This window comes from Episyrphus balteatus, chromosome 1 (assembly GCF_945859705.1).
Source record: "Episyrphus balteatus chromosome 1, idEpiBalt1.1, whole genome shotgun sequence".
Lineage (NCBI taxonomy): Eukaryota > Metazoa > Arthropoda > Insecta > Diptera > Syrphidae > Episyrphus > Episyrphus balteatus.
The window spans coordinates 38,948,553-38,963,255 of record NC_079134.1 but is presented as its reverse complement, the minus strand read 5'-3'; the positions used below and the strand labels follow the sequence as shown (position 1 = coordinate 38,963,255).

At 31.7% G+C, this 14,703-nt stretch overlaps 1 protein-coding gene across 1 annotated transcript; it reads right to left on the bottom strand.

The window, feature by feature from the left end:
* Positions 1-12,131: 12,131 nt before the first annotated feature.
* On the bottom strand, positions 12,132-14,281 carry LOC129912925 (serendipity locus protein delta-like). The gene has a single exon (XM_055991253.1). The coding sequence runs from the start codon at positions 14,062-14,064 to the stop codon at positions 13,492-13,494; it is 573 nt and encodes a 190-aa protein (XP_055847228.1). The 5' UTR covers positions 14,065-14,281; the 3' UTR covers positions 12,132-13,491.
* Positions 14,282-14,703: the final 422 nt, after the last annotated feature.

Below are 14,703 nucleotides of genomic sequence, written 5' to 3'. Positions count from 1 at the left end.
ACAATTACCATCTTCTTCTCATTATTTATTAAATAAATACATACATTTTTTATGTATGTGTTACTGATATAATAATATAAATATTAAAAAAAAAAAACATGAATGATTGTTTTTTTACAACCGAACGGGCGGCTTGCTTGACGGTGGGCGCGGACTAAACGACTTTGCGGCCGACTGGAAGTCGTAATTTTTGTCCAAAAAAAAATATAAAAACACGAAATTTTAGGTCTGAATGTGGTCTACAAATTTGGTATTAATAATTTTTTCGATATTCATCACCCAAAAATAGATTATGTCAAAAAACAAATGGCATGTCCTAAATTTTTGACTTTTTTAATCGATATCTCGAAAACGGTTCATGATACATTGTAGAACATTGTAGAACTCGTTTAAAGCTACAAAAAAGCTTCTTGTAAAATTTTCGCATCCCCTCAGATAGCCGAGTTATTGTCAAAAAAAAACAATTTTATCCTTTTTTTTCAAAATGGCGGGAAAAGCTCATAGGAAATCTTGGTCGAAAACTTCAATTTAAGCTTTTTTAAGCATCCTCTACAACATATCCAAAATTTAGCTTTCTCGGTCATTTTGCATTTCTAAGCCGTTTTTTCCGACATAATGACTGGCCTAAAGCTACTTATTTCAAATTGGCACAAATAAATTATTTCCATCCGATCCTTAAGCATATTCGTAAGTGCACTTCTGCTCACAAGACAGAATGTCAAATCATTTTCTATGCGATTGTTTAAACATTTTATTGTTTCTTTAGCAATCACTATGAGGGACGTATTATATGTTGAAATTATTCCAAAACCAATAAGTTGTAAACAATAAATTGTGTGGGCAATATAAAAACTAAAAGTTCGATTTGGCTTTGCCAACGTTACTGAAATTATATTTGACACAAAAATACCACTCATTATGTTGGACCAGATAAAAAGCCTTAGAATTCTTTTATCAAGCTGTCGCACCGCAAACAAACTTTTCACATATTTGTTTTCCAATTGAATTAAACGTTGGATAATATTCAAATGTTTCTCGCGATCAAAGAATAGTATTATGCTAGCAACGATTTGAGTTGTGGCAGATAACAAATTGGCAAACAATTCGTAAGCTACTCCAGTGCTATTATAATTTTTCAAAACCTCGTCAGTATCGATGGTTGCCCAAAATGGAAGGATTAAATCGATTAAAATGCCAGAAACCAAAAATGAAATAATTGAAGCAAAAACTAAGAATGGCACATTTTGTTTTAAACCACTTTTATGATGAACCGGTAGAAGCCCTAAAAATTGTAACAATTTTATTTGAAAAAGAAGTCCTTTATGAATAACCATGACTTTGCTTAATGGACTACATTAACAAATTGGAAAACTGGAGAGAGACAACAATTACAATCCTATTGTTAATATGACACGCCATTACCTGCGGTAAGTATAGGTAATTAACTTATAAAATGGCTTGGAACTCATAAAATAAATATAATAAAGAGGGAAACGTCCGATATGATATGGAGCATAAGTATTTAAATATTGAGGAGTTAATAGGTTTATTGATATAATAAATGTAATGGACAAGCTAAGGATTATAAAAATTGTGTTATGAGTTTGTTGAGGTCGTTTTCCGCTTCACACGCTAGCTTCCGCAACAAACAAAAAGCACCACTTGGCATTACGCCTTACGTGTGCTAATAAAATATAGTTTATAAAATCGCAGTTAAAGAAAATAAAATGCACGACTGGGTCGCACGAAATTGCTCTTAGGGTTCAAGTTGCTTAAATTTTTAAGACTTTTTATATAGAAATTTGGGAAATATAGGTTCTATGTACCTATAGTATACGTATATGTATAGGTGCAAAAAAAAAACATAAAATTCGTTTAAAAAAAAAGTAAAACAAAATCTGAAATCAAATTGCCCTCCAAAACAAGAAGTATGCCAAAAACAAAAATTTTCAAAATCCTTTGAGCCGATTTTTAAAAAACTAATTTTTTATAAATAATTTTTTGGAAAAAAGTTTTAAAATAAAATAGGTATGCAAATTTTGTAAAAATCACTAATCAACATTTAAAAACAAAATTTCAAAAAAATACAATGTCCCGTTTTCGAAAATTTTATTTTTCAAAAAAAAAAGTTTCAATTTTTTTTTTTTAAATCCAAAAATTATTTTTTTCGAAATTTTATTTTTGGCTTATATTTAAGTTACATAAGTGCTTTTTTACAAAAAGTTTCGTTGAAATCGCATTAGCCGTTTCGGAGAATATCGGATTTCTATGGCAGGTACCGTTAATAATGATTTTCAAAAAAAAAAAATTTCATTAAAAGATAGACCTTGTCTTAAAACTTTAATTTGAATTTTTTAAACAAAATCGTTGGAGCCGTTTTTGAGCAATTTCAACTTTCCGTACCGTTATTCAAGTACCGTTATTTTTAGTCCAAAAAAAATAATTTCAAAAACCCCTCTGGAGAGTCTCAAAAAAATGCTACATAGGTACCAAGTTTGAAGTCAATCAATCCATCCGTTTAAGCTGTAGGTCCTTATACAGACAGACTGACACACTGACAGACAGACGGACTTCCGGGACCCACTTCATGGAAAAATGTAATCTCAACTTTTTTTTTGTACGAATGCATAACTTGATATAGTACCTATATCGCAAGTAAAAAAGAAAAAACACGCAGATGCGCAAAGAAAATGGTTTCGATCAATATACAAGACGCTTGCACAGAAGGACTTAGATCTATTAGAGAAACCGAAGAAGCATCTATTGTAACTATTTTGAGGAACTTAGGTAAGGAAAAAAAACAACATTTTTAAAGGAACTATTGAAAGACACCAATAGAATCAGTCCATACTGTCCCCAAGAAGCTATAAGAATATTTGTTGATTTTTCAAAAGGCTTTGTTTAGTGGAAAAAGACTGCGAAATAATTACAACTGTCATATTTAATGCTAGCCCGTATATCTCAAAATTTGAAATTATTCACCAAATGGGGATGTGATGGCTCTTCGGGACAGAGTGAATATAAGCAAAAACTCTCACAGAACAACAATTGAATTTTATCACAAAATCTAAATTTGTTCATCAGTGAGATTTTGTATGGAAACTACTGAAAAAAAAAAACAAAAATTAGAGATCAATCGACTTAAAATTTTTTTTTGTACGTGAATAGGTTGCCATCTTCAAAAGATTCTATGAGGACCAAACTGCGTTTTGTAAAAACGATAATTTATCAGGATGTAATTGACATACATGAATGTAAATGGTACCATTGAAAAGCTTGAAAAAAAAGCTTCAAGTGAATGAATTTAAAAATCTGTTCCAATCAACATAAATGAAGTAAGTAAGGAAAAATACTGAAAGTTAAAATAGAGAGTATCTGGAAAATTAACATTAAAAAAAAAAATGAAGTAAAATTTATTGGAAGATAGCGCTAATACTATCGTACATATGTATTTTTATGTTTTTCCCAACAATTCAAAGTAAAATATTCAAGCTTTAAAATGAAACCATGAGAAGAAAAAATCTTTTATACATGCAAATTTTGTTTTTAATATAAGAATTTATTTGATTTAATTAATTTGAAAAATTTCACTGTACCAAATCGGAAGGTTTAGTCCTTCGCAAAGGACATTATTTAAGCCATTCGACTTAAAATGACGAAACTTAGTAAAAGCAATGAAGATGCCCACGTAAAGCATACCAGTTATATTTCTTTCTTTCTTTTTTTCTTTGTTTGTTGGTTTCTTTCTTTATTTCTTTCCTTCAAAAAAAAAAAAACAACACAAAATGGAGAAAAAAATCTTTTTGCAGTGTTTTCAAATCTATAAGAGGTAGGGAAGGTACACACAAAATTATGAAGGATTCAATTCAAGAAGTTGAATCTTAAAAAAAAAAAAAACTTAAAATGGGGCATTAGGCGCGTCCCACCAAGAAAACATCTCTGAGGGCTCAATGTCACTTTGAAGGAGAGCAAAATAATTTTATGGGACAAGTTTCCCACATGAATCCATTTTTTATTCAAATGTGAAAAAAATTCTTTCAAAATAAATTATTTCGTGAAGAAAGCTCATAACAATAACATTTTCATCAAATTTGCACTAAAATTTTCATGTTTTTAGCTCTTTCATATAAAAAAAAGCCAAAAAACAAACGTCAAAACAATAAGGAAAAGAAAATTAAAGAAAGAGAAAGAAAACTGAGAAGAGAAATGAATCCATAAAATCTTTTCTCAGAAATCTCCGAAAAAAAAGTGGAGATTTTTTGTCTCACTTAAAAAATGTGCCGAAGTTGCACTTAGTTGCAATTTTTTTACAGATTAAATTAGATATGAGTTTAACCTATAGTAAACATGAAAATGCTAAGTAGGATGTTGAATTTTTAAGTTTGGATCAGTTTAAAATTTCGTGTTTTGTCCGCCTAAATTGACTAAATACCCCTATGTGCGCTGTTTGTTACAAACTGCAGTCGCAAAGCACAGTTAGTGTGTTTTTTTTTTGGCACATCCGTGTATCCGCAGTAGGAGTATATATATTACAAAATCAGGTGTTTACTGATTTTTAAACTATTTGAATAAGTTAAGTATGTATTTTTCAACTTACCTCCAATTTTATATCCTGATAAAATATTAACACACAAAACACCGTTGGTGGTAATATCCATGCAACACATCCATGAAAAATTAAGAATATAACTTCCTTTACCGTTGGCGGTGTAAATTTCCACGCAGAAATCACATAAAATGGCGCAGACGGAGTATTACATAAAAAACCTGCCAAAAGAAAAACCAGTGGTATGCCAAACAAAGAACTTATTTCAATTTGACATAAATTAATTATTTTTGTTCGATCTTTGAGAAGTTTCTCAAGTTCACCGTTCAAACGATTCAATGTTAAATCACTTTTCACGCGATCATTTATACATTTCATTGTATTATTACCAATAGTTATGAGTGATGTGTAAAATATCGAAATTATACCGAAAAAAATCATTTGAAAAATGTAAATTAAATGAGCGAAAAGGATGGAAATTTCGCATTTAGGAACATGCATTAAAACTATAAATACATTGTACACAAAAATTCCACACAGTATGATGAAATAAGTAAAAAGTTTGGATATAGTTTTGTCAAGTTTTATCACTTGAAAGGAATCTTTCACATACTTATACTCTAATTGAATTACACTTTTTATAATTAATAAATGTTTTTTTCGGCCAAAGAATAAAATTATGTTACACATTAATTGGGTTATTGAGGACACAACGGTGCCAAATAATTCGTAGTTTATTCCAGTATTATTGTATTTTGTATTGAGATTTTCAAAGTTATTTGTATTACTTAACCAATATTGCCCAGTTAGAACAAAAAACGACTGAAAACAAAAACTAAAGTTTATTATTGAAAAAACTAGCAATGGGATTATTTGTTTAAAATTGTTTGATTCAAGGCTTAGATATCTTTTATTATCAAAAATCGGAAGTAATCCCAAATAGCTTAAGAACTTAATTTGAATGAGAAGTCCTTTATGAATAACCATGACTTTGTTAAAGAAACTTAATTTACTAATTGAAAAGTATACTGCTTTTGGTTCTAGGAATATTAAATACGAATAAAAAGAATGAAATCAACCGATGCAATCGGTTGGAACTAATGTACATTACTCCAGTGGGATGGCCGTCTATTGATTTAAAGTGGACAATTTATAACGACTTTATCAATTAATATCTGTAATAGCATTAGTAATTGTTGTATTTTCTATAATTTTCTTAAATTAAATACAAATACCAAGGCAAGGTAATGCAAATGCAACTTTGTTGTCATACATCAATTGGGATATTAAAAAAAAGTTATATTTTGTAAGCAGACTTGAGTAATCGAATGTCCTGTTACATAATTAACAGCCCAAAGCTTGTTTCGTGACTTTGATTTGAAAATATCTCCTTCCGAATAAAAGAAGCCAAAAATATTTCGATTAAAAATAATTCAGCAACCCGAAATGCCGAAATCCTAGAAATGTTTGGTTTTCAGTTATGGATGGAGCCTAAAGAGACCTTTAGGCTCCTCGCCTGTCGAAAACTAGGACGCACGTACGTGTCATTTTTAAGTGGGCGACTACTTGCCCCCAACACCTCCGGAAGATGAGCCTCTGGCGCCTGAAATGGGGATTATAAAGACGATAGCTGGTGATTTTGATGTCCGCGAATGGGTCGTCAGGCACCGGTATCTGGGGATAAGATCTCGGCTTGTTGATGGTATGTCTTCGGTATTCGGTCCCGTTGAATAGCCCTGACTAGACTTCGGCTTTGTTTTTTTGGCGAGCTTTTTCTAAACCTGTTGGATCGTGGGGTCCTGTTGTGAAGCCGGGATTGTTATGCAGTACCTGATTATTGGGCTTTCCCCAAGCATCCGTCTTCCTGAGGTACTTGGGCGCTCTTCGTCTTCTTCGTTTGTTCGTTCGCTGCTGTGCCCAAGCCTTTTGGGTGCGTCGGTTTTCTCTCCCAAGGGTTTTCCATCGCTGTTGTTTCTTTGTGTTGGACTGCTTCTTGAAGACTTAAGATCGACCCTTCGTTAGGTGCCCTTTTTAAATCTCTAATATGACAGCGAAAATTTGGCTTTCGGTAGTGTCAAAGTTCACCACCTGGTAGGGTTCATAATATCGGGGAGCTAATTTCTCTGTGAAGTGGTCAAGAAGATAGAACTCTTACTTTTTTGTAGATGCTCTTCATAAAATCGATGTTTATCTTTAACAGATTCAGCTATCATTGTTTTAAACACCCGATTCACTCGTTCTGTCGGGTTTTCTTGGGTCTGATATTCGGGATATTTCTCAGGATCTTTCTCTACTTGTTTTAAACGCTTTTGGGTCCAATCTTTTTGTCCTTGTTTAAGGCGGCCAATTCTCTTTCTGAAATAAGTAGTGGGTCTCTTGACAAGGTATTTGTTACCACGTGCATGGCGCCCTTTCCGTAAACAATGTTAAAGTCATATTGTTGCATCTCTATATAGCCCACCTCTCTAGTCTTCCTGAAGGATTCTCTAAGGAATGTAAACATTTGAGCGAATGGTGGTTGGTTACAATAGGAAAGTGGTAACCTCGGTTACGTTGCGGTTAATTTGGTTGGACCTCGTGGGATTAAAAAAAAAAAAACAGCAGACGTTGGCTAACCTCTCAGTTCGGTGCGGGTACGGTAAGTTTTTTGGTAAGTTTATTTGACCTCATTTGGAAATTTTTTTCCAAAATTCCGTTTATAAGACAAGGGATAATTTGGATAATTTTCGAAAATCTTAAAAAAATAATATTGTAATTTTTTTTTACCTGAATGCAATATTTCTTCCACTCTCTTAGCAATACTCAAAGAAAAGAGTAAGGAAAGGATGCATTTTTTTGTTGGTGTGCTAAGTAAAATTTTCCAAATGCGAATAGAAATTATTGTTGATTTTATTGTCACAAAGATGGGGCGACAAGCTACATTTTGAAGAGTATGCGTACGTAAAGTTCATAGGGAACCAACAAAAACTTTTTTTATGTGCGAGAAGTTTCATAACTTCAAATGCCGGAGAAGGGTTGTTTCGAGAGAAAAAAAAATTGGTTTTGGTTACGATACCTGTGATCAGTGTTGCCACAAGCTGAAATGAAAAGTCGCTAGGCCAACCCCTAAAAGTCGCTAGATTGGCTGAAATTCTAGAGACAAAAAGTCGCTAGAAAAAAATTGTAAAATAAAGCTCAACAAAAATTTATTTTTGAATAACTTAATTTTTTTTTTTTTTTTCAAAAATTCAAACTTATTCAACAGCATTACTTTTAAATATATTTGTTTTTAAAACCATTTCTGGTAGTTCATAGGCATGACAGTTTTTGTTAAGTCATTTAAGCTGATTTCGAATAAGAATAATAGAATTTAAAGTTTTTGTTGACAATTTATTACAATTACAGTATTGGAATTACGAAAATGAAAATGTCAAATTAATATAAATGCCAGGGATATACAATTACCTGTGCTGTTATATAATAAAAATAGTATTTACGTTTCACAACTCAGAAATGCTTGGATATCTAATCTAGCGACACCAAAACATTTTTTGTCGCGGAAGAAGTTGAAATGTCGCTAGATCTAGCGACAAAGTCGCTAGAATGGCATCCCTGCCTGTGATCCACCAATCCTAAAAAGTATAATTTTCTCTTCTGCCGCTCAGGACGGTGCCGTAGCCTAAGAATAAATATTATATACGAACGTCCCTTTACCCCTTTATTCGAGAGTCGAATACTCAGTTAAATCAAAGACTGGAAAGACTATTTAATGCCAAAAGAGTACCTGCGACAAGTTGAGCACAATTTTTACCATGTTTTTCCAAGCAAAAACAAACTTAAGAATCTCCTCGGGTCAACGAAAGACAAAATAGATTCAATCTATTCAGCTGAATTAGGTATATAAATCTAATTCTTCGTATTGTCAAATTTTCAGTCCATTACTCACCTCTTCATCCAAGTTACTTGCCATCATAGCTATTGAATATAAAATAACTGCCGGTGCAATGCCACAAAAGTTTGATATAAATAATTTTAATAACTCAACACTGTCTCCTTTTGCATAACCTTCAATCACAGCTAATATAGTTACGGGAGTACTTGGCAAAATGAAAACTATTTTTGCTGAAACAAGGCCCATTGTTATTCCATAAACACGGCTAAAATCTGTGCAACACAAATCCAGGAGAGAAGATCTCTTCAATATAATTCTTTTAATTTCATATTTATTGTTTTTTCGATTTTCTTCGAGTTCTTTGTTAAATATTTTCAACAAATTTCGAACTGAGTTCACCGTAAAAATGTAAAAACAAACGAGTCCATATATATAAAATTGTGGCACAGACATTGAAGTACCAATTATAACACATGAAAACCAATATTTTAATGTCGTGTTAACTGTCCATATATTCACTGCCATCATTAATATTACTCCGATACTTGATTTGTATCCAAAACCCATTCGGTTGGGATAGTTTTTAGCTTCAGACAAAAACTCAAGAACTCGACGCACAATTTTCAAATGACTTTTCCTTGTTAGAAATATCCAACTAACTGTTAGGATTTTCAACACACAATCAGATATAATTTGAATTTTTACTGTTTTATCACTCACAATGTCATGCATAAATAACCCATTTAAAATTATAGAATAAAAGAAAACCATATAATTGAGTGCACAAATACACACAAAAACCAGAACAATTCTTTCATAAATTTTATTAAATTTTGAAACTATAATTTGTGCACTTTTATGGTCAAAAGTTGTACACAAAAAACCGTAAATTTTACCAAGGCGTAAAAAGTTTTCAAAGTCCTTTTTGTAAGACATCTTGTTTTAAACTAGCTTGGGATATTGTTGAGTCCAGGATACAGGTGGCTGAAAGCTATTTAACTGCTTATAATTTGGCAATCTATTATTTAGTTATTTTTGTTTTTGTATCATGTTAATGGGTTTTTAAATTGTATTTAAATATCTGCTGATGATTGAGAATTAGATATTTAAAGCGAATTTGATTAAACAAATTTAAGGGAAAGCAAATTGTTATTTACAATTAAATAATCAACTAAATGACGGACGCTTAACATATTGGCATTTTAAATTTTAGTGTTCAACTAGCTGACCCGGCAGACTTCGTTCCACCTTTTCTAGTTTTTATTTATAATTTTTGACTCAGTAGGGGAAAGTGGTCAGTGGTCACCCTTCGTACACGGTCACCCTTCGTACAGTGAGCTTAAAACTAAACGGTATTCAAACACGTGCTTACTAGTGTGCATATACATAGTAGGCGCCGTGGTGCGTTCTTTTTCTAACAATAGTTAACTATTGTTAACTATCGTTAACTTTTGTCGTTCCTAAACTACAAAATAGTTACGATTTGTAACTATTTGACAGATGAACATCGTTCCTAAACTCGTTTTTAAGTGTCAAATAGTTACAAATCGTAACTATTTCCAACTCACCTCCATCATATGAGTTGAACATTCATGAGATTGTTGATTTGTCAAAGTGTATGTTTTGTTTACAAAACAAACTCAAAGATTTTTTTTCTTTTGGAAAAAAGCGGAAAAAATGAAAATAAAAAGAGAGTTTTGTAATTTTTTGATGAAAGATAATTTATTGTGAATAAAAAACAATTTTTTTTGTTATGATAATGGAAATAAAAGTATTCTCAAAAGAATTTTTTTTTGATGGTTTGACAGTCTAACAATCTCTAACAATAAATCGTTCCTAAATGATTTGTAAAAAATCCAACGATTTCTAACAATGGCACTTCAACAATAATTTTTGACATAACAACGATCGTTGACTATTGTTAGAAAAAGAACGCACCTCCGAGCTGCTAGATAAATTTTGAATCCTAAGTGCAACGGATTCGGTCGCCACAAGACTTTTAGTGTTTTTTAGTGCTCTGAGTAATTTTTTTATGTACATTTGATGTCATGTTGTGTTTAAGTTAAGTATGTTTTTGGCTAAACAGTAATGAAGAATTGTTGATTAAAGTGTTAAATTTGCAAAATCTCAGTACATTTTTTCAAAAATCGATTTTTCTGCATTATGTACAGCTTGGGGAGCATTCGTACAGTCAAACATGGGGCACATTCGTACGCATACGTATGCCCGCCCGTAAATTTTCTTGAGCAGATAACAATCAAAACACGGAGTTACAGTTTTATTGAAATGAAATTTAAACCTCTATAATAAGTTTTTCGCATTCTATAGTAAATTAAGGTTGGTATTTTTATATATGTAAATAATAATAATTTGTTTCAGAATCGTCGAATCGCGAAAAATTAAGTTTTTTATTTGTTTTTGTTTTTTTCTGAGTCAAGTTCAATTAATTAATAAATTAATAAGTAATTAAATGTTTTAAAACTCAAATTTGGCATTTGACAAATCAAAAGTTAGTCAAATTAACGTTTTAAATATCCTGTACGAATGTACCCCACGGGTGGGGAGGATTCGTACAAAAATCTAATCCCAGTAAAATGGCTATAACTAATTAAGCCTTTGACTTAGAAGTGTCAAATTTTTTTGTAAAGTGTAATAATATACATATTACAAATAAAGTCCATTTTCTCGAAGCTGGAGTGAGTAAATAAATAACTAAAAAAAAATAAGTAAAAACTGTACGAAGGGTGACCACTTCCCCCTTCTGTGTGAACTTTTTCCAATACTAACAAAAATCCGGTCACAAAAACAAAATGTAGTTTTAATAAAGAAGAATGAAGCGTTTTGTTATAAATTAAAGTAAACTTTATTTAAGTTAATAAATTAAATCATCATGGATTTGCTTCCTTACAGTCCTAGAGAACATCCCTACAAAGTTTGAGCAAAATCTAAAATGAGACAGCAATTCCGATTGACGCTTGCATACGGAATGACAGTAAACGGTCCATAAAAACTGTTGTAATCGAGAGCGGTGAAAATTTTTTTTTTTAAACTTTCTTATTTGACCTTTTAGTAATGTAGCCCTATACTCACTTTACAGATGCATCGACTTTCCCCGGATTCCGAGGTATAAAGCTAATTTGACTCCACTAAAATTAAAGTAAACTTTATTTAAGTTAATAAATTATTATTATTGAATTAATCCCTGAGCGCAATAGAGTGCACAATATTTTTGGTTAATCCGTCTGTAGCCAATACAAATAAACTTGATGGTTTTCACACGCGAGAACATGCCACATAAAGTTGTCCATGGGAAAAGCAAGGCGTACCTAAATCTAAGCCACAAACAGATAACGTTTGGCCTTGTGACTTATTGATCGTCATTGCGAATGCCAATCTAATTGGGATACAGCGTTACCGCTAAGCGACTTTAGTCGCTATTAGCGACCTTTTCGAAGCCTTAGCGACGACTTTTTATTCAAAGCGACTCTTTCACCAATTTCATTATAGCGACTTTTTTTTCTAAAAATTTTATTTCTTTTTTACCTCTCAACATTAAGAGCTTCAATTTCTTTTTTTTCGTTCTGAAATTATTCTGAGCTTGTTCAAAGCGCGATCGATGGACTCAGAATAAGAGTTCAATGCTGAACAAGCATTTAGCAATAGAAATTGAAAAAAAATTTCAAACAAATAAAATTATTTTGTGCAGTAGTCGGTCTAGTATTTTATTTTAATTTAAAAAAATTGATTTAATGGCGTGAGAAGATAAAAAAGATTTATATTTTTGCTTTTTTTGATGAAAACTGATTGGGTTCAAAAAATTCTAGCTCTTTTTGTAGATGTCGTACAAACATGGTCTATATTAATATTTTGAGCTCAAATAATAGGCTTTCAGATGGTATAAAATTTATTATAAATTGTCATTTAAAAAAAATGGACTTCAAGGTAATTGAAAAATATGAAGATTGATTTTGTTGCTTTTTTTGATGAAATTTGATTGGGTTCAAAAAATTCGAGCTCTTTTTGTAGATGTCGTGCAGACATGGTTGATATGAATATTTACAGCGGAAATAATAAAATTTATAATAACAAAAATGGATTTTTTACCTTTTACGCATTGTAAAAATCTAAGTATGGCTTTATTCTTTAGAAAAAATATTAAACTTTTTAATGGCGTAATTTTTTTATAAGTTTTTCATATACAAAAATTGGTATAATGAGAAAAGAAAAAAAGATATTTGATTTAGCTTTTTCTTGTAAATTATGATAGGATTCAAAAAGTTATTCCGTTTTTCGTCGTCGGCATAATTATATAACGTGCTTTTTTGCGAATTTCATAGTTTTCAACATGCTTTCAAGAGGTTAACTAGTGCTTTTCTTGCTGAATAAGTCCCAAAATTGTGTTTCCTAAGTTTCCTGGGAATCTTTGCTTTCTGAGGAGGAATTCTTCCCTAGGGATTTCATTTCCAGCTCCATGATATAAGGGTTCAATATGGGATTCAAAGTGAACTACGCAAAAGAAAAAATGTCTTTTTTTTGTGTAATTTTTTGTTTTGTACAGATTCATGGCTGATTCTACTCAGTAGTCAGTACTCGTACTCTTGTGTTTCTTTATTAGCTAAGACATAATTTGACGCAAACAAATCAGTTCTCCATTGATTTGTTTAACAGGTAACGGGAATTTCAACTTGTAACAATAAATGCCCTAATTTCAATATTTATTTGCGAAATGTTTCCAATTTTTTTTATGAATCTGAGCCTTAACATGTTTAACAGTTTGATAAAAGCTTAAAATAAGCTAAAGGTATTACTTTACATTACCAAAATTGAAAAAGAATGCTGGTCAAAATACTTATGCCGCTCAAAAAATAGCACTTCTAATACAAAAAAAGCTGCCTGACAGCCAAATTTCACTCATATGACTTACTTTGACCACCATAAGATTCACCATAACATACTTAATAAATAACCACTATCTTTACCTTTATAAAGTTTAACCGTTAGAAATTATTCTTACTAGATCGAGAATTGTAAATTAGTCAAACTAATTATGCCGACGACTGTAAGAGGTAGAACCTCAACAACAATATCGACATTCGGTTTCGGTTTTGCCTTCGTGTATGTTCATGTGCAGTTCAAGGTATTCCGCGTCTTTACAAGAAACTCCACAAACTGAACATGTTACCAAATTTATATGGCTTTTAAGGTGCATTTGCAAGGCTCTATTTGATTTAAAAGTATCGTCGCAACTAGTGCATTGAAATGAAAGATTTTTAGAATCTTCACTCATATAATTGCTATCAGATTGATCATCGTCGTCGCTTTTTATGGAACATTCGCTAGCAACTTCGCCTTTAACAGACTGAGAATCATGATGATCATGTTCTTCGGTAATTAGATCAAATTTATTGTCTTCATCATCAACAGATTCCATATCAGTTCCATTTTTAAATCTTTGTATAGCTTTTTCCAACATTTGGCCTAGATTTTTTTGATGAGTTAGTAAATGAACCATTGTTTCATCGTATTCTGATAGTTTTTCAAAACATACACCACACACGGTGGAATAGTAATCGAAATTAAAGTTTTCTTTAATGCATTTGGCCAAATGCGTTAGAACAGCCTTTATTGTTTTATTTGATTTTGGCATATGTTTTTTATCAATGTAATAGAATCCATTGTTGGGATCATTTCGAGAGCACAATAAACATCTTCAAAATTTTAGGGAATTCTTTAGATTCCATTTTAATTTAATAAACACAAAAATAATAAACACAAAAATATTGAATTTTGTTGTATTTTGAATTCTTCAAGGATTTGTTTATTTTTATTTTGACGTTTCGACGCACAGTGGGGCAGCCTCATATAGTGGGGTAACCACCTAAAAACAATTGGATCCTGTAGCCCTTGACTCCCTGATTTCAAAAATACCCATGACAGACGTTTTACATGCGCCCAAAAACCCACCAGACGAGTCCTAAATCGCGATCTTTTTCGCGAAATAAAAAAGCAAGGACTTGGGGTAACCACTTGAAATTAGTCCCGTCCTGGACTCCCTGATTGCAAAAACACCCATGACAGACGTTTTAACCGCGCCTAAACACCCGGCAGACGAACCCAAATAACCCAAATACGCGATTAAATTTAAATGAAGATTTTTGTAAACAAAAAAAAATTTCAAACATTTTGCTTAAATTTCATAACTTTACTAATGCCAAAAGATTGTCTAGGCCAGGGATGGCGAACCTTTTTAGAGTCTCGTGCCATTTAAAAAAAAAAATATTTATTT

Bases quoted from the DNA above. Each gene is read 5' to 3' on its own strand.
- LOC129912925 (XM_055991253.1), bottom strand. From the start codon at position 14,064: ATGCCAAAATCAAATAAAACAATAAAGGCTGTTCTAACGCATTTGGCC.